At 45.1% G+C, this 19,206-nt stretch overlaps 2 protein-coding genes across 7 annotated transcripts in view; one reads left to right on the forward strand and one right to left on the reverse strand.

The window, feature by feature from the left end:
- Positions 1-13,675, reverse strand: part of LOC140384464 (TBC1 domain family member whacked) — a 269,719-nt gene extending 256,044 nt beyond the window's left edge. For 2 of the 6 annotated variants that reach the window (XR_011933060.1, XM_072466188.1), the window contains exons 1-2: positions 13,554-13,675; positions 5,501-5,963 (exon numbers count right to left, since the gene is read on the reverse strand). Coding sequence is in view for 3 of the 6 variants with exons in the window: in XM_072466188.1 (XP_072322289.1) it covers positions 5,501-5,616 (116 nt within the window). In the remaining 3 variants the exon portion in view is untranslated. Of the gene's footprint in view, positions 1-5,500; positions 5,990-13,553 lie in introns of those variants that run through there. The other 4 variants (XR_011933059.1, XM_072466186.1, XM_072466189.1 and 1 more) reach the window with 4 other exon arrangements.
- A 300-nt stretch (positions 13,676-13,975) lies between these two features.
- The window catches only part of LOC140384463 (basic helix-loop-helix ARNT-like protein 1), a 74,151-nt gene continuing 68,920 nt past the window's right edge, over positions 13,976-19,206 (forward strand). The window contains exon 1 of the mRNA XM_072466182.1: positions 13,976-14,099. The gene's annotated coding sequence lies outside the window, so the exon portion shown is untranslated. The remainder of the gene's footprint in view (positions 14,100-19,206) is intronic.

Genomic DNA, 19,206 nt, shown 5'->3' on the forward strand with positions numbered 1-19,206 from the left:
GGATAGGGTGGAGGTGTTGACCTTGGGTAGGGTGCTCTTTCCAAGAGCTGGTGCAGACTCGATGGGTCGAATGGCCTCCTTCTGCACTGTAAATTCTATGAAATGTACTTTGGAGTTTTCTAAACCCTGGCCCATAACAGGAGTTTAGAAGAATGAGAGGGGATCTCATAGAAACATATACAATCCTGATGGGACTGGACAGGCTAGATGCAGGAAAAACGTTCCTGATGTTGGGGATATCCACAACTAGGGGTCACAGCCTGAGAATAAGTGGCAAGCCATTCAGGACAGATTTTAGGAATAACTTCTTCTCTCAGAGAGTTGTGAACTTGTGGAATTCTCTACCACAGAAAGCTATTGGGGCCAGTTTGATGGATATGTTCAAGAGGGAGCTGGCCGTGGCCCTTACAGCTAAAGGGATCAAGGGTATTGAGAGAAAGCGGGAGTGGGATGCTGAATTTGCATGATCAGCTGTGATTAAATTGAATGGTGGTGCAGGCTCGAATGGCCTACTCCTGCATCTATTTTCGTTGTTCTATGTTTCTATTCATGTGTATTTGCCTTTTCTTTAATAAATAGCCTTATTAATAATTGTTACACAACGACTGGGCTGCTTATTCTCACTGGGGTTTTACTTAACTCCTCACGCCATTCCAAAAACAAAACTGTATACCCCCATGAATCAATGTTCCAAGTGGACGTGCTCTCACAGATAACATCAGCATGATTTGTGACAATTACCCTCACACACAAACTGTACAGAATATGCACCATTCTTGAATTAATTTTAATTTTTGATTCATTGGATGTGGGTGTCATTGACTGGGCTAGCATTTATTATTCTTATACCATTCTTTAATTGCCTTGAATGGACTGGCTTGCAAGGCCATTTCAGAGTCATGGATCTGGAGTCATATGTCAGGCAGACAAGGGAAGGATGGCAGGTGTCCTTCCCTAATGGTTTCATTTGATTTTTAATTCAAATTTCACCATCTGCCATGCTGGGATTCTAACCCGGGCTCTATGAACTTTACCCTGGATTACTTTTTCGATGAAAATACCACTATGCCACCGCCTCCCCTATTTTCTTTCTTTATTTTTTTTCTAATTTGTTTTTTTATTTATTTTTTTAAATTTAGAGTACCCAATTCATTTTTCCAATTGAGGGGCAATTTAGTGTGGCCAATCCACCTACCCTTCACATATTTGGATTGTGGGGGCTAAACCCACACAAACACGGGGAGAACATGCAAACTCCACACGGACAGTGACCCAAAGCCGGGATCGAACCTGAGACCATGGCGCCGTGAGTCAGCATGGCTAACCACTGCGCCGCCATGCTGCCATTGCCTCCCCTATTTTAGCTCATGGAGATTCTGTGAAATAATTCCTCCGGTCATTACATCCAAGGGGATTTTTAAAAGAAATCTAGAATAAATTTAATTTCCTACTTGTGAATATTTGTACTGTATTCCATCCATTTTACTCAGGCCTTTGCTAATGCGATTCTCTGAAAATGGGAATTCTGCCCTTACATAAAATTCTGGGACACATTTAGGAACAGAAGGAGGCCCTCAGACATGTTCTGCCATTCACTAAGGTCATGGCTGATCTGTGACCCAACATCATAAACCCCACCTTTGCCCCATATCTCTTAATAGCTCTGGTTAACAAACATCTATCAAGCTCAGTTTTAAAATTAGCAATTTATCAAGAATCTATTGCCATTTGCTGAAGCGAACTCCAAAATTCTCCCATCCTGTGTGAAGAGGTGCCTCCTCATCTCCCTCCTGAAATGTCAGTACACTGACATTAAGTTTCTACAAAGACGCAAGAAAGCAGACAAGATCCCGAAAGGGCTACAGATCACAAACCCACTCAAGTCGACCTACAACACAGACTACGCTGAGAGACTCTGCCGTCGCACCTCTCTCACACTCCTCAACCACCTCGTCCGCCAGCTCTACAGCAGACGACGCAACCTGGAAACCAAGATAGAGGCCATATTCTCAACTTGCGCTCAGGATGCAGCAGACCAGCTGCGGAACACCGCCAAACAGATGAGACAACAATACTATGCCACCTATATGCACACCAAGAACAGAAAGCTTGAGAAACTTGGCATCACCACCGGCAGCAACCAAGCCACCCCCGGTGCCACAGTAGAAAACAATGCAGGGAAATCTATTGTCAACTTGTCAGACTACACCCTTCAACCAGACGAAATCGAAGTCCTCAGCAGAGGGCTCAATTTCTGCACCACCACCAAAATGGACCCCATCAGTCTCGCGGCAGACACGGAGGAATTCATCAGGCGAATGAGGCTCCGGGAATTCTTCCACAGACCCCAAGAGGCCAACAGCGAACCCAAGCAGACTATCAATGAACCGGAACAGCAGACCGAGAGATCTGCGGTGCGGCAACCGAAGAGGAAATAGTCGAATTGGACCCCTCCGGAAGGCCGCTGCCTTAGACTCGACACGCATGCTCAAGCCGTCAGGAGTCGCGTCAATGCCAGATTCATCAGTCGCATTCACAAGACAGCCCCGAACGTCACCCAAGCACAACGCAATGCCATCCGCGCTCTCAAGACCAACCGCAGCATCGTCATCAAACCAGCAGACAAAGGAGGGGCCACTGTCGTACTGAACAGAACGGACTACTGCAGATAAGTATACCGACAACTGAACAACCAAGAACACTACAGACGAGTTACCTGCAGATCCGACCAAGGAACACATCCGCCAACTTAACAGACTGATCAAGACCTTGGATCCAGATCTTCAGAGCACCCTACGTGCTCTCATCCCACGTACTCCCCGCTTTGGAGATCTCTACTGCCTCCCGAAAATACATAAGGCCAACACACCAGGCCGCCCTATCGTTTCAGGCAATGGGACCTTGTGTGAGAACCTCTCTGGCTACATCGAGGGCATCTTGAAACCCATCGTACAAGGTACGCCCAGCTTCTGTCACGACACAACGGATTTCCTACAGAAACCCATGGACCAGTTGAACCAGGAACATTCCTCGTCACAATGGACGTCTCGGCACTCTACACCAGCATCCCCCATGACGACGGCATTGCTGCAACAGCCTCAGTACTCAACACCGACAACTGCCAATCTCCAGATGCAATTCTGCAACTCATCCGCTTCATTCTGGATCACAACGTCTTCAGCTTCAACAACAAGTTCTTCATCCAGACGCACGGAACAGCCATGGGGACCAAATTCGCACCCCAATACGCCAACATCTTCATGCACAAGTTTGAACAGGACCTACTCACCGCACAGGACCTTCAACCGACGTTATACACCAGATACATCGATGACATTTTTTTCCTTTGGACCCACGGCGAAGAATCACTGAAACGACTACACGATGACATTACTAAGTTCCATCCAACCATCAGACTCACCGTGGACTACTCTCCAAAATCAGTTGCATTCTTGGACACACTCGTCTCCATCAAGGATGGTCACCTCAGCACTTCGCTTTACCGCAAACCCACGGATAACCTCATGATGCTCCACTTCTCCAGCTTCCACCCTAAACACATTAAAGAAGCCATCCCCTATGGACAAGCGCTCCGTATACACAGGATCTGCTCAGACGAGGAGGAGCGTAACAGACATCTACAGACGTTGAAAGATGCCCTCGTACGAACAGGATATGGCACTCGACTCATCGATCGACAGTTCCAACGCGCCACAGCGAAAAACCGCACTGACCTCATCAGAAGACAAACATGGGACACAACCGACAGAATACCCATCGTCGTCCAGTACTTCCCCGGAGCGGAGAAACTACGTCATCTTCTTCACAGCCTTCAACACGTCATTGATGACGATGAACAACTTGCCAAGGTCATCCCCACACCCCCACTACTTGCCTTCAAACAACCGCGCAACCTCAAACAAACCATTGTTTGCAGCAAACTACCCAACCTTCAGAACAGTGACCACGACACCACACAACCCTGCCATGGCAATCTCTGCAAGACGTGCCAGATCATCGACATGGATACCACCATTACACGTGAGAACACCACCCACCAGGTACGCAGTACATACTCATGCGACTCGGCCAACGTTGTCTACCTCATACGCTGCAGGAAAGGATGTCCCGAACCGTGGTACATTGGCGAGACCATGCAGACACTGCGACAACGAATGAACGAACATCGCACAACAATCACCAGGCAGGAATGTTCCCTTCCAGTCGGGGAACACTTCAGCAGTCAAGGGCAATCAGCCTCTGATCTCCGGGTAAGCGTTCTCCAAGGCGGCCTTCAGGACGCGCGACAACGCAGAATCGCCGAGCAGAAACTTATAGCCAAGTTCCGCACACATGAGTGCGGCCTCAACCGGGACCTGGGATTCATGTCGCATTACATTCATCCCCCACCAACTGTCCTGGCTTGATACAATTCACACCTCTTTAACCTGGGGTTACCCCATCTCTGGATCTGTAAAGATTTAATCACCTGCTAATGGTCGCATTCCAAGCATTGTTTGGCATCTTTGAATTTGTCTATATATGTGTTTCTGAAACATACCTCTTCATTCACCTGAGGAAGGAGCAGCGTTCCGAAAGCTAGTGACATCGAGACAAACCTGTTGGACTTTAACCTGGTGTTGTAAAACTTCGTACGGTCCCTCCTGAAAAGCATGGCTCTAAAATTTAGGCTATTTCCTCTGGTCCTAGACTCTCCAACCGGCAAAAATAGTTTTGCGCTGAAGTTAAAATTGTTTGGTGGACAAATCTCATGTTAAAACAAAGCGTAAATCAGTTTAAATTTCTCACCAAACATGTGTGGTCTAAATATAGCAATACTGAATTGAGGTACTTCCCTTGACAAGTAGTGAGCTCAGCTGCTGATTTCAGATTCAAGTTGCATCTACCAATAAATGCAAGCCAGAAAGAAACTTTGCATCGGCGGGAGCCTATACTTGTAAACGTGCTGATTATTTGAATTCCCCCCCCCCCCAAACCAGAAGGGAAGTAACATGGAGAAAACACTTTGGATAATTGCAACACCACCCAGCACTTAGCCTAAGCCTTCTTTGTCTTTTCGCGGTTGAGATTAGCAAATCGTACGGTTGCTCACTGGAACACTTTGAAACTGTCGAATACACTGCACAATAGTGACAGTTGCAGAATTGGGCAGATGTCTAATGCGCCAGCCACTTGGTCCAACCCTTAAACAACAATAAAGCGTCCGGGGTATTCAGCTGCCAACATGATTCTCGACAGAAATCAAACGGACTCCAGCCTTCCTGCGACAGGTGTACCTGTCCCATCCCTCACCCCAACCAATTATTTTAGAACTGCAGACTTGATTCAAATGTTACTGTGGGTTTTTGTTTTAAGGCTGTGTTTTTGATCGGACAAGTGGATTTGATCTGGGCTTTTTATATATGGGGTTTGGGCTCGGCTGTCAAGTGGGCTTTTTAGGCTTGGGTCAATAAGTGGGTAGTTTTCAGGAAGGACTTGCCTGTACTCATGGCTGCGATGCTCCTGCTTCCACTTGTCGCAGTGCCGCCGAAACACCGCGAAGCCAAACTGGTCGAAGCCCAGCACACAGGGCTTTTCGGTCGGGCAGCCGTTCATGTTTGACCGGTTTATGAATTTCACTCCACCCTTTCCGATCTCCTCTGCGAGGCACCTCTGCCGCTCCAATAACCAGCACTTTCGAATCTAGCGCCGCAGTCAGAGCCACGCTCCGCTCTCCCCGGATTGGTTAGTGCGCGCGACTGGCAGCTGCTGTTCACCAATGACAGCTCCGGCCGCTGTGGAGCGAGCAACGATTGGCCGAGGCTTCTACCCAATCAGAGCTCGGCTTGGTCTTGGCCACTCTGACCCTCAGTCATTCTGTCCACATTCTGTTTCCAGCACTTTTCCTTCTGTTTGCCTATTTTTCTTTGTTTGCTTTCTTGTCAAGAATCTCTCTGCAGCAGCTGATGGGGAGTAGAAAAGTAAATCCATGCACTCCTTATTTGATACACAAATCCTAATTTTTGCTCAGATTATGCTCCGTTTTATATAAATATATTTTAATCTCATTTATTAATTGATGCAAAATATTTTCACTAATGACATCACAATTACAATGTAACATCACCAGCGGCTTTCTTTAATTTTAAGCTTTGAAATAGATATTTATTTGGGTTCACATTATATAAAAATAAGCTTTTCTGCTGATAATTTCGACTGTAATTAATGAAATATATCTTGCTCTGCAATGGCTTATGATATTATTACAATCGTCAGGATGCTGGTAATTGGGATTGGACTGCTTCTGGTTTATCTGGTAAGAATCTGCACAGATTTCCTTTCTGTGTACCATATCTTCGTCATGATAGAGCAGCCATTGCTGCTGCAAATTTAGTCACAAATATTTTAATTTTATAAATTTAGAGTACCCAATTATTTTTTTTTCCAATTAAGGGGCAATTTAGCCTGGCCAATCCACCTACCCTGCACATCTTTGGGTTGTGGGGGTGAAACCCACGCAAACACGGGGAGAATGTGCAAACACCACACGGACAGTGACCCAGGGCCGGGATTCAAACCTGGGTCTTCAGCGCCGCAGTCCCAGTGCTAACCACTGCGCCGCCGTGCTGCCCCAGTTGCCAAATATTTAAACATTTTGTATTTTTTTCTTTTGTTCTTGGGATGTGGCAAAATCCGCAATTATTGCCCATCGCAGTGGCTCCTTGAGTGGAAGGTGGTAGGCCACCTTCATGAACCGCTGCAGCCCATGTAATGAAGGTGCTCCCACAATGCTGTTTAGTCAGAAGCCCCAGGCTACCTCACTCAGTGCCAATGCAGGAATGATGTATGTCAGGGTTGGGGTAGGGTATGACTTGAAGGCGGTGGTGTACCCACAGCATTGCTGCTGTTATTCTTCCCAGTGATAGAAGTTGCAGGGAGGTGTTATCAAAATAATCTTGTCAACTTGCTGCCGTACATTTTGTAGTTTGTGCACAAAACAAGGAGGCCATTCAGGACATCTTGTCAGCAACAACTTCTCACCCATCTTTCCTGTATCCTTGCGACTTTTTCATTTTCACGTGTGTATCCATTATAGTGTTCCCCTCCCTTCCTTGTTTTTTGTTTTCCCACCAAGACAGACGGTGTTCCCAGCAACTGCCAATCTGGAACCAGCTTCTGGGAGATTCACGTGTTTGACCCAGCGATATTTCCCCTTCAGTTTATTATCCTTTCCAAGCTTACACTCATCACTTCTCCAAATTGAAGATCGAGAATGTAACTCAGTGGGAATTCACAGGCATTAATTTATGTCACTGCACCTAATAGCAAAAATGAGTTGGGGGAAGAACAGCAAGAGCCTAACTCAATATCAACATTCATGAAGTTTTCTAGTACTGAATCATTATCATTAGACTCACCTTGCTCAGCTGCCAATTTATTAATGATGTACAAATCACTGGGATGAGGTAAAGCAGCTAGGGCTTCAGTTTCAGTCTGGATTAAATGAAGCAGAACCTTATCAGGTGGCACAGTAGCACAATGGTTAGGACTGTTGCTTCACAGCTCCAGGGACTCGGGTTTGATTCCCGGCTTGGGTCACTGTCTGTGCGGAGTCTGCACATTCTCTGTGTCTGCATAGGTTTCCACCGGGTGCTCCGGTTTCCTCCCCCAAGGTGAATTGGACATCCTGAATTCTCCCTCAGTGTACCTGAACAGGCGCCGTAGTGTGGCGACTAGTGATTTTCACAGTAACTTCATTGTAGTGTTAATGTAAGCCTACTTGTGACTTAATAAAGATTATTATTGTGCATCCCTGATTCTCGCTTCATCAGTGGTGGCCGTGCCTCCAGCTGCCAAGGCCTCAAGGTTTGTTATTCCCTCCTTAAACCTCTCATCCTTCTCTCCTCCTTTAAGGACACAAATTAAAACTTACTTCTTTGGCCAAGCTAATGGTCATTTGTCCTAATATATTTTAATGTGGCTAACTGAGAATTTTTGTTTGATAAATGTTAAATGCCTTGACAAGTTTTGTCACATTTCAGGTGCTATAGAAAGTTATTGTTGTCCTCATTGCTGCCAGACATTTCGTACTCAGGGATTTGTATATTTCATGTGCAATTCTTAAGTTTTTAAAAATGGTAGTGTAAAAGAAGAAATGCTGGCAATGTATGGTAAGTGATTCAGTGTCTGAAATGGTTAGAGCGAAATATTTTATTAGAAAGCAGAACATGATATTGATATAGAATATTCACAAACTTCTATTTCTTGGTACTGTAATAGTCTCAAAATTGTTCCTCTTCTAATGTAACACAACAGTGTAGAAATCATGCAAACATAAATCAATACAAGGAAATTAGAAGGCGAACTTGGATCTCTCTCATCCAGAAGGTAGTGGATTCTGGGACAATTAAAGCTTTCAAGACCAAGATTGGTAGCATTTTTGTTCAGTCAAATATTGAGAGATATGGAGCAAAAGTGACAAATTAAGTTGAAGTGCAGATCAGCCATCGTCTATTTGAATGATGTACTCATGTTCCTATGGGGACTGCAATTTCCAGAAAAATGTTGGCGCTGACAATAAGTGAACTGTACTAATCTATTATGAGTTCGATTTCCATGAAGAATCAGGAAAAAAAATCTAACTCATACTTCATGCTAGCATAAATCAAATGGTAGATGCTCATCAATCTTCAATACAATTGAATGAGGGAGGACCTTATAGGAGGTATTAAATATAATAAATTAGAGGATAAATTATTGATCCAGAGCAATGATTGCAGAACACGAGTACAAACTGGTAAAATGCAAGTTAAAGATTGAAGTAGAAACAGAAAATGAATGCTCTCCAATACCTTCACATTTTCCAAAAGTGTGGTTCCCAGAATTAAACAGAATGGGCGTGATTCTCTGGCCGCGTTGCGCTCAAGCAAGAGCACAACGCAGCCGGAGAATCCGGGGAGGGAACTCCAACAAGCCTCCCGAAAGCCTCCGCAACTCAAGAGATTCACCGAAGTCCTGCGAGATGTCAGAGTCGGAACTCCACACCAAATGGGCGTGAATGAATGTCCTTCCTGGACGTAGGTTGTAAACCTACTTACAACCTACCTGCCCAGGAACCACTGGACTCCGTCGATTCTCCGGCATCCCCATGGTAGATGCTGTCAGGCGCCAATAGGGGAGTCTCCCAGGCCATGGTCAGGGTAAGTGCAGTGTGGCTCCCTGGCCCTCCACCTGGAACGTGGGCACCTTGGCAATGCCCAGCCAGCAGGAGCACTGCCTGGGAGCCAGTGCAAGAGTGCCCAAGTGCAAGGGTGACACTGCCAAGGGTCAGGGTGTGAGGGGGCCATGCCCATGAACTGAGGGTGGAGGGGGGGTTTGAAATGTGGGGAAGTGCAGAACAGGCAGGAAGAGCCCTCTGGGAGGTTGGAGGGGTGATGGAGGGGGTTCCTGTAAGGGGGGCTTGAGGAGGCCTGAAGAGGGGGGGACCCCCCAGCAGGGTGCCCTCACTTGGGGGGTGTGGGGTAGTGTCCATGTGTGTGGATGGTGACATTGTCCAAGGATTGGGGGGGGTACAAGCTCACTTCGTGATCGGGACACCGTTTCAAAATGGCGGCTCGCTCTCTGCGGTCAGCTCCCCAGTACTTAAAAAAAATTCTAAGTTAAACCAGTGAGAAACTCCTTTGAGCCCAGAAGAGTGACTAAGTATCATTGAATAGCGGTGGGGAACTCGCCGGCAGAGCTCTGAAAAACCCGCCACAATTTAACTTAGAAATCTTTTGGAAGAATCACGCCCAATATATCAATTGAGGCTAAACCAGCGTTATCTACTGGTTCATCATAACTTCCCATATCTTGTACTCTTTTGCCTCCAGTTAAAAAGCACAGGATCCTGTATACTTTCTCAACAGGATCCTGTATACTGCCAAGCAGCTGCGCACACTGCTACAGCCCACTTTGAAACTGGTGCCACGGATCATATAGGTGTCCCCCCCGGAGTGCCCTTCTGACCCCAGACAACCCATCAGCAGTAGGGGCTGGTTTAGCACACTGGGCTAAATCGCTAGCTTTTATAGCAGACCAAGGCAGGCCAGCAGCACGGTTCAATTCCCGTACCAACCTCCCCGAACAGGCGCCGGAATGTGGCGACTAGGGGCTTTTCACAGTAACTTCATTTGAAGCCTACTTGTGACAATAAGCGATTTTCATTTCATTTACAGCACAACCAGTGCCATCTTGTTGGCTGGGATGAGTGTGTGTGGGAGCATACTGTGTACGTGTGGCTGCAGCTTGTCAGCCTCCGAGTGTCGATCATGGACCCGGCGAATCCCGCACCATTTTTCAGTGGAATCCACTGTGTTCCACGTGGCACCGGTGCTAGCCCCTCAAAGATAGCGGAATCAGTCCAGGTGCGGCGCCATTATTTCTGTCGTAAAAGTCCACGGATTCTGCATTGGCGTCAACACTTAGTCTCAGAACCGGAGAATACCTCCCATTGTGTCTCACAACTCAGTCTTACCCTCTGTTCCTCTGGTATCTTACAAAGCTTTTTCAGTATAGAAACAGGCCATTCAACCCAATAGATCCATGCCCTACAGAAGCCTCTTCCCATAATAATAATCTTTATTGTCACAAGTAGGCTTACATTAACACTGCAATGAAGTTACCATGAAAAGCCCCCAGTCGCCACATTTCGGCGCCTGGTGGGGTACACGGAGGGAGAATTCAGAATGTCCAAATTACCTAACCGCATGTCTTTCGGGATTTGTAGGAGGAAACCGGAGCACCCGGAGGAAACACACGCAGATATGGGGAGAACGTGCAGACACCGCACCAACAGTGACCCAAGCCGGGAATCGCACCTGGGACCCTGGCGCTGCGAGGCAACAGTGTTAACCACTGTATCCATTTCACTCTATCAATACCTGCTTTCTCACTTGTGTGGTTATCTAAGTTCCCCTTAATTGTATACATGCTTGTCATCTCAAGCACACCAGGTAGGAACATAGGAACTAGAGACAGTCATTTAGCCACTTATGCCATTCAATGAGATCATGTCTCGTTTCCAACTTAACTGAAACTCATATTTATTAACATTAAGAAGTCTGACAACGCGGGGTTCATTAAACTGGAGCAGATAAAGTTTGCCCTGAGAGGATCGGCTCAAGGGTTCACCAGGCGGTGGCAGCCATTTCTCGACTACCTAGGGGAATGTTAGAGGGAAGACAGATGACCAGCAGCAGCAACCCAGGGGGAGGGGGGGGGGGGGGGAGGGGGGAGGGAGGGGGGGGGGGGGGGTTTAGTTTAGTTTAGGTCAAAGATAAAGGGGTTTTGTTACTTGTGTATTGTTAAAAATTTCTGTATTGTTATTGTTGCGTTTGCTTTGTAAGAGGGGAAAAATTGTTGTTTGGGAAAAAAATTTCAATAAAACATATTTTTAAAAAAAGAAGTCTGACAACACTTGCTTTCGGAACGCAGCTCCTTCCTCGGGTGAAAGCTAGTGATTCGAAACAAACCTGTTGGGTTTTAACCTGGTGTTGTCAGACTTCTTACACAGAATTTACAGTGCAAAAGAAGGTCATTTGGTCCATCGAGTCTGCACCAGCCCTTGGAAAGAGCACCCTACCCAAGCCCACACCTCCACCCTATCCCCACAGTTCCACCATATCCCCGTAACCCCACCTTACCTTTTTTTATTTTTTGGACAAGGGCAATTTACCATGGCCAACCCGCCCACCCCTGCACATCTTTGGACTGTGGGAGAAAACCGGAGCACCCGGAGGAAACCCACACAGACACGGGGAAAATGTGCATACTCTGCACAGACAGTGACCCGAACCTGGGACCCTGGCGCTGTGAATCCATTGTGCTAAGCACTATGCTACAGTGCTGCCCACCCCAGTCCAACCCTGGCATCCCCACATCATATTTATTAATATATTTAGTTAACAAAAATCTATCAATCTTAGTCTTAAAATAACAATTCGTTGAGCATCAATTTTCACTTCTGGAAAAGGATTCTAAAATTCTACCACCCCTTCTGTGAGGAATTGTTTCCTAATTTCACTACTGAAAGTTCTGCTACTATTTTTTTAACCATTGTCTCCAGTCCTAGACTCCCTAACTAGTGGAATAATTATTTTCATCAACCCTTTCTTTTCTCTCCCCCCCCGACCACCTCTCTTCCACCTCTTAATATTGCGAACACTTAAATCAAATCACCCTTTAACCTTCTAAATGCCAGGTGGCACAATTCTAGTTTGTGTAATCTCTCCTCATAATTGAATCCTTAGAGAAAAAAAATGACGTGCATTTACATGTTGTTCACAACCACTAGAACTCACAAAATGCTTTAAAGCCAAAGAAGAACTTTTTGAAGTTGTAATGTAGGAAACAGCAGCTAATTTGCACTCAGTAAACTCCCATAAACAGTAATCTGACCATGAACAGTTAATGTTTATTTCCGCAATGTTGATTAGGTGATAAATATTGGCCAGGACACTGGGTAAAACATACCTGCCCCTCTTCAAAATGGTGTCATGTTACATCCACCTGAGCTGGCAGCTGGGGCATCGGTTTAACATTTTATCTGAAAGCTGATACCTCCAAGAGTGCAATGCTGCACTGAAGAGTCAGCCCTAATTTTTGTGCTTGTGCTCAAGCCCTGGAATGAGACTTGAATCTTGGAGCCCAAATATCATTCCAGTACACTTACACAGCACACCCTCCAAAAACAATATATCCTTCCTAAGGTGTGGTGCCAGAGCTGCTCACAGTATCCCAAATGTGGTCTGGTCAGGGCTTTGTATAACTGAAGCATAATTTCTATGTCCTCGTGTTATAATCTATCCATTTACCTCTTTGATCATGTTCTCATGACATGGTCGAAATCCAAATCTCACTCGATCTTTACTTAGCTATTTGCCATTAGAAAGTAACCTGTTCTGACCGTTTAAGATCCAAGGGTGATGACCACATCTATCAATATATTTTTGTAATGTTACACTTTGATTTATACTGCTTACAATGGCACCCATCTGGTAGCAAGTTTCACTTGCGGCTTCTCCGGAATGCTTCCCTGGATTTATTAATGACAATCTTGTAGGCATGTTTGCAAGTGGAAACATCTTCTAAAAGTCGAACCGATTAAAGATTTCTTTTCATATCAAGATTCATGTGACTGAGGTCAGCCCTCGGTCTTTTCTTTTCTAGGGAACAGAGAGGACTCTCATGTTGAATATTTCTGGCTTGGCCTCAGACCTGACAGGTGTATTTCCAGGATTTTCTTTTACACATGGGGATAGAGCAGTACAGCATAAAAGGGGGCCATTTAGCCCATTGAGTGAGTCAGCTCCTGCTCATTCCCCTGCGATTTTTACTCCTTCAAGCATTTGATTTAATTCCCTTTAAAAAACCTTTAAGTACATTGTATGTGCATTTGAACCGTTTATATAGAAACCTGACCTTTATCGGCCAGACTTTGCTATCTCTCTGCCCCCATGATTTAGCTCAGGGATACGGCCAACTCAGTCTCCTCTGTCTCTCACAACACTCACCCTTAAACCACTTCTCCCCAAACCTGTGTTCAACAACGTCCCACCTGCCGGCGGCTTTACCGCCCGTTGCTACAGCAACCCCGCCACCGCCATTGCACCAACCTCGGAATCACATTGGGCGGCTCAAAGGCTGCCTGAAACGCCTACCTCCGAAAGCAGCCTAACAATTGGTCCTTTCCAAGCCGCGCTGCAAGGGAGGCTCGGATTGGTCACTCGTTGTACCCCCCCCAGCGGCCGGTGAAACCCAGACTGTGATAGGCTCAAATCCAGCCGGCTCTGGAACCGGGCCGCCCATTGGTTCCTTCGTCGGGCTGCGAGGCGCGTGCTGGGACCCTCGCGGCCATTGGTTCGCTGGGGTCGTGATTGATAGGAGGGGGGCGGGACCGAGTGGAACCAGGTCAGCAGTTACGTCAGCGGCTGGAAGTAGGTCAGTGGAACCTGGGTTGCGACATTGTATCAGTGGCGGTCGGGAGCTGCGCTTTGAAGCCGGCGACAAGGCAGCACACCTGGGGGCGGGAGCACCTGCCGAAATCCCATCCGTGCAAGGTGAGTAACTCAGTGATGCTACACCTCAGACTGGATGGGGAACGAGGCTTTGAACCCCCTTTCTCTCTGTCTGCCTCGACAGGTTCGCCCAACTTGCACTCACCTGGTATCAGAGTTATTGGACCCTCATGCCCCCCCCCCCCCCCCCCCCCAGACAACCCCTACTGCATTTACCATTGCAGGAATTGCTATCAGTTGAAAAATAACATTGAGCATGAATAAATGGTTAAAGTTAGTGTTTTTCTCTTCGTAGCTTGACAGATGAGCCATTTCCCCGTATGTCTTTTTAACAGTCAGAATCTACTTTGTGCAAATGCCCAGTTTTTGTACTGTAGACTTTGTTTCTTCCTGGGTCTGTGTGAGAGTGAGTGTGTGTGAATGTATGTATGTGAGTGATCTTTTGTCGCTGGTGCAGGGTTTTGAAGACAGATCTCTTATGTCCTCTAATTCTGATACCTTGCACGTCTCACCACTTTGCCTTCACCAGCCTAGCCTTCAGCTACCTAGGCCCTGAATTCTAGAATTTCCTCCTATTCTATTTCTTCGCTTCTCTCAAGCTGCTTTTAAGGTTGGTACAGTGGTTAACACTGCTGCCTCACAACACCAGGGACAGGGGTGACTGTGTGGAGTTTGTACATTCCCCCTGTGTGTGTGTGGTTTTCTCAGGGTGCTCTGGTTTCCTCCCTCAGTCCAAAGATGTGCAGGTTAAGTGAATTAGCCATGCAAAATTGTCCCTCTGTATACAAAAGGTTAGGTAGGGCTACTGGGTTACAGGGATAGAGTGGGGGCCTTGGGCCCAGGTAGGGTTCTCTTTCCAAGGGTCGGTGCAGACTCGATGGGCCAAATAGCCTCCTTCTGCACTGAATTCTATGATTCTATTCTATAATTTCTATGTTTTGTTTGGTCCCTGGTCCGAATACCTCCTTGCGTAAATAAAAGCAAAATACTTCAGATGCTGGATATCTGAAATAAAAACAGTAAGAGCTGCAAAAACCCAGATCTAGTAGCATCTGGGGAGAGAAACAGAGTTAACATTTCGAGTTGAATGTGGACCTCCTTTAGAATTGTTCGGAACAGCTTTTCCAGCACTTTATTTTGTTGTGCAAATTTTGTTGAATAATGTTCCTGCGGTGCGCCTTGTAACTTTTTACCATGTTAAAGATCCTGTACAAATGCAATTTGCAGATCAGGAATAGGTTAGCATTTAGATCCTTTGTAACCTGTTGATGTGGTAAATGTTCTTATGTGAAAATAATTTTTATATGTTTGTGAATTTCTAAAATTTTAAGAAATATTCATACTTACAAAGTGCTGTGGCAGATGTCTTATTTTACATGTGAGCGTTCGTTCCATAAAGCTACAGCCATAATGTATGCTGTCTTTGTTTTGCACAATGTGCAATCTTCATTTATTGCATTGTAAACATACTGTGATTTCAGCTGCCTAGGCCTTCAATCTGGAATTTTGTTCCAAAATCTCGACCTTGCTTTCCCACTTTAAAATGTTATTTAAAACCTACCTATTTGATTCAGCTTTTGGTCACCTATCCTAGTTTTCCCTTGCATGGTTTAATGTGAATGCTTTGAGATGTCTTACCATGTTATTAAATCTGAATCTGGTATTTGAGACTGGTAATCCGAGAACTATACTGTGCAATTCTGCCCATTTTGTCTTGTAAATTGAAAATGTGTTGTTATTTTTAATTCTCTAATTGTATGAGGAGTACCTTTGCAGTTAATATCTGCCTTTACACTTGTGTCAGTTCTGCAGATTTGTTTTTAAGGCTCCTTTAATAATTTCAGGACATCTCGGCACTTCTCAACCATGGCTCAGTGGCTAGCATTCTTGACCTCAGGATTCAAGCTTCACTGAGAACTTGAGCAGATAATCCAAACTGACAGTTCAGTGCAGTACTGAGGGTCACCTTATACAGAAAATAAAATATTGTAGGGAATTTGTCTTTTATTCATTCAAGGAATGTGGGCTTCGCTGCCGGGGCCAGCATTCACTGCCTATTCCTAATTGCCCTTGAGAAGATGGTGGTGAACAGCCTTCTTGAACCGCTACAATCCCTGTGGTGTAGTTACACCCGTCGTGCTGTTAGGAAGAGAGTTCCAGGATTTTGGCCCAGCACCAATAAAGGATCAGCCGATATATTTCCAAATCAGGATGGTGAGTGGGTTGGAGGGAAACTTCCAGGTGGTGGTGTTGTTTCCATGCATCTGCTGCCCTCTTCTTTCTAGATAGTAGTGGTCGTGGGCAACTTGTGAAAAGTTCCACAAACAGCAGGAGTTAAACAAACAGATTTATTTTACTGTTGCCTGAGGATGAATTGATCTATTTTATTGTTAGTTGAGGGCTAAATGTTAGCTAGAACACCAGGAGGATTTCCTACCTCCCCTCCAATAAGAGTGACCATGGGAGCTTTTACGTCCATCTGAGAGAGATGGGACCTTAGCTGTAACATCTCACTGAATGACAGTGCAGTGACTCTGGCAGTGCAGTCCTCCCTCATTCCCGTTGGAGTCTTTTGGTCTGGATTATGGGCTCAGGTTCTCCAATGAAATCCTAAAACAAGACTGATTATCTACTTGAGTCATGGTTGAAATTTGTATCAGGCATATGAAATCATGGAGTGACCTCATTTTGTTGTCTTTATGATGGAAATAAGTCATCCAACCCACTGGAGATCACTAATTAATGCTGGGTGTAATTGTTCATTAACTTTTTTAAATGTTTCTCTTTCAGCTGGTGGACAGTTTAAGAGTGGAATCTCTGTCTGATCTTAACCTTAAAAGCAAGTGTGTTTTGATGGAGAGCTTCCGTCAATGACATTATAAAAATAATACGTTAATTTCCTCTCTTCGTAAATATGGTTAATGTGAACTTAATACTAACTGGTTTTGTGTTGTGATTTACATATATACTAACCTGGTGGAATGTTTCCTCCAGTTACTGTATTACTGACATTGTAATGTCATCTACATTTTTCAAGAGAATATTTACAATTTTTCTTTCCTATAGCCCTTGATGGAAAGCTTTACGTTTTACATTTACAATGCCAGTCTTCGACCATACTGCCTCTCCCAAATGCCCAATGCCCCCAACACATGTTTCTGAAGATCAAAGTCACATTTCTAATTGGTTTACGATTTGTGTGTGAATCAAGTTCAATTAAAGGAGATCTTTACTGCCAGCCCGACATATTTTAAGAGATTGCCCTAAGAAGTTCAGTCTGACCTTTTTACCCTCCCCGTCCCCACTCCACCTGAAAGGCTAATTCCAGGCAACTGTATTGATTGACATTGGAGGTTACAGACAATCGCACCAAATTCCATATCTTAAGGAGTGGCTCAGTCTCTGGAACAAAATCCAGAAGTCATAAAAATTCCATAAAGCAAATCTGTAAAGTATCTTGTGACATTAAAAGATGCAAACTGGGTTCACCGTGGAAATAGAATCCATGAAAAAGACTTGCATTTATATTCTGTAGAATGGTCATATGGACTTGAAACATCAACTCTGTTTCTTGCTCCACAGATGCTGCCAGGCGTGCTTGGGATGAGTCCAGAACTAGGACTATATTTCTAAGACCGTCAAACTAATAAATTCAAGAGTGGTGATAATGTGGAACTCACTACTAAATCGTTACAGTGCAGAAGGAGGCCATTTGACCCATCGGGTCTGCACTGACTCACTGAAAGATCATTCTACCACAAGGAATGGTTAGGATGAATAAACTAGATGCCTTTAAGGGAGTAAGAGCATAAGGAATAGGAGCCGAACATTTTGCCCCTTGCCTGCTGTGGAAGGGAAGTTAATGAATTACCAATTTAGAAGCATGCTGGGAATATTGACTATATTTTAAAGCTGCTTTTGAGCGAAAATAAGTAGGTCAAGTAATGTAAACTAAATGTAAACTTAGTATGTTGTACTCGGCCTTATTATGATTTCTTCCGAAGGACAACAAAATGCGTACTCAAATTGTTTTTAAACCATGGGCAAAACATTCATATTTCCTCTTGCGTACGTTCCCAAGCTTTATCTCTTCAAAGTTGTTTATTTCACACTATAAATATAATGGTTTTCGACTCCATAACTCCGAGTGCAGTGCACTAGCTTTAGCAGCTGGAACATTCTCTCTCCACAAATATATTTGTGTCAATAAATTTCCTTAAATTGAACCTGGAGGAATTTGTCTTTATTATGATTTCCACGACACCTGCTTTGCCTTTTAAGGCAATCCTAACATGATAAACTGTTGCCGATTTTGATGAGTGGAATACTATCCCACTAGCGTCAGTAATAACTTGCCAATTCTGCACCGGAGATGCCAATAATGTTGCCCTTCTTAATATCGAGTAATATTGCTTTTCAGAGTCGCCAGGTATCAGATGATACCACCATAAGGTTCAACCGGATATTGATCAAAGACCCAACAACCAGTCAGTTAGTTCAAGTTCAATAATGTTTATTTACACACAAGATTAACTCACACATGCAACATAAAGACACCACAAGCTAAACTACACCTAACACTACAACAACCTGTACTTAACTTTCAGGCAACCGGCTTTGGCAGAGGAACAAGGCCTTTGTTCGGATCTGGAGTGGCTGGGTCTGGAAAAGTAACTTCGGTTCTGCTGGGCTCATCGGTCTGGTAGCGATCGTTGATCTTGAACTTGCTTCTGGTGGTGGTGCTGCAGTTGGCTTCAGGTATAGGCTGGGCCGAAGAGTGCCGGTGTGCCAGGGCCAAAAGAGATCGAACACATGGCAGTGTCTCTCTTTATCCTTTGGGGTTTCGCACTCTTTTGGGCAGTCCTTCGCTTTGGACCCAATAATTTGGCAAGCTTCGATTACTGTCTTCGATTTGAGCCAATAAAGGGGCAGGTGCCTTGTTGGCTGGGCATGTCCTGAGCGGTCATTGACCTTGGCTGTTTGGGCTTCCTGGGTGAAGGGAGTGACGCCGATGTGTCAGGAATTGTATCTGATACCTGAGTACCAGTCCTTTGTCCTGGAGAAGTGGGTCATTAGAATGCAAATCGGCTAGGGGTTTCAATACTGTCTGGTTCTCTGTCAGCAAATATACATTCAGGCTCTGAGTTTG

The sequence above is a fragment of the Scyliorhinus torazame genome, chromosome 10 (assembly GCF_047496885.1).
Source record: "Scyliorhinus torazame isolate Kashiwa2021f chromosome 10, sScyTor2.1, whole genome shotgun sequence".
NCBI classification, from domain to species: Eukaryota; Metazoa; Chordata; class Chondrichthyes; order Carcharhiniformes; family Scyliorhinidae; genus Scyliorhinus; species Scyliorhinus torazame.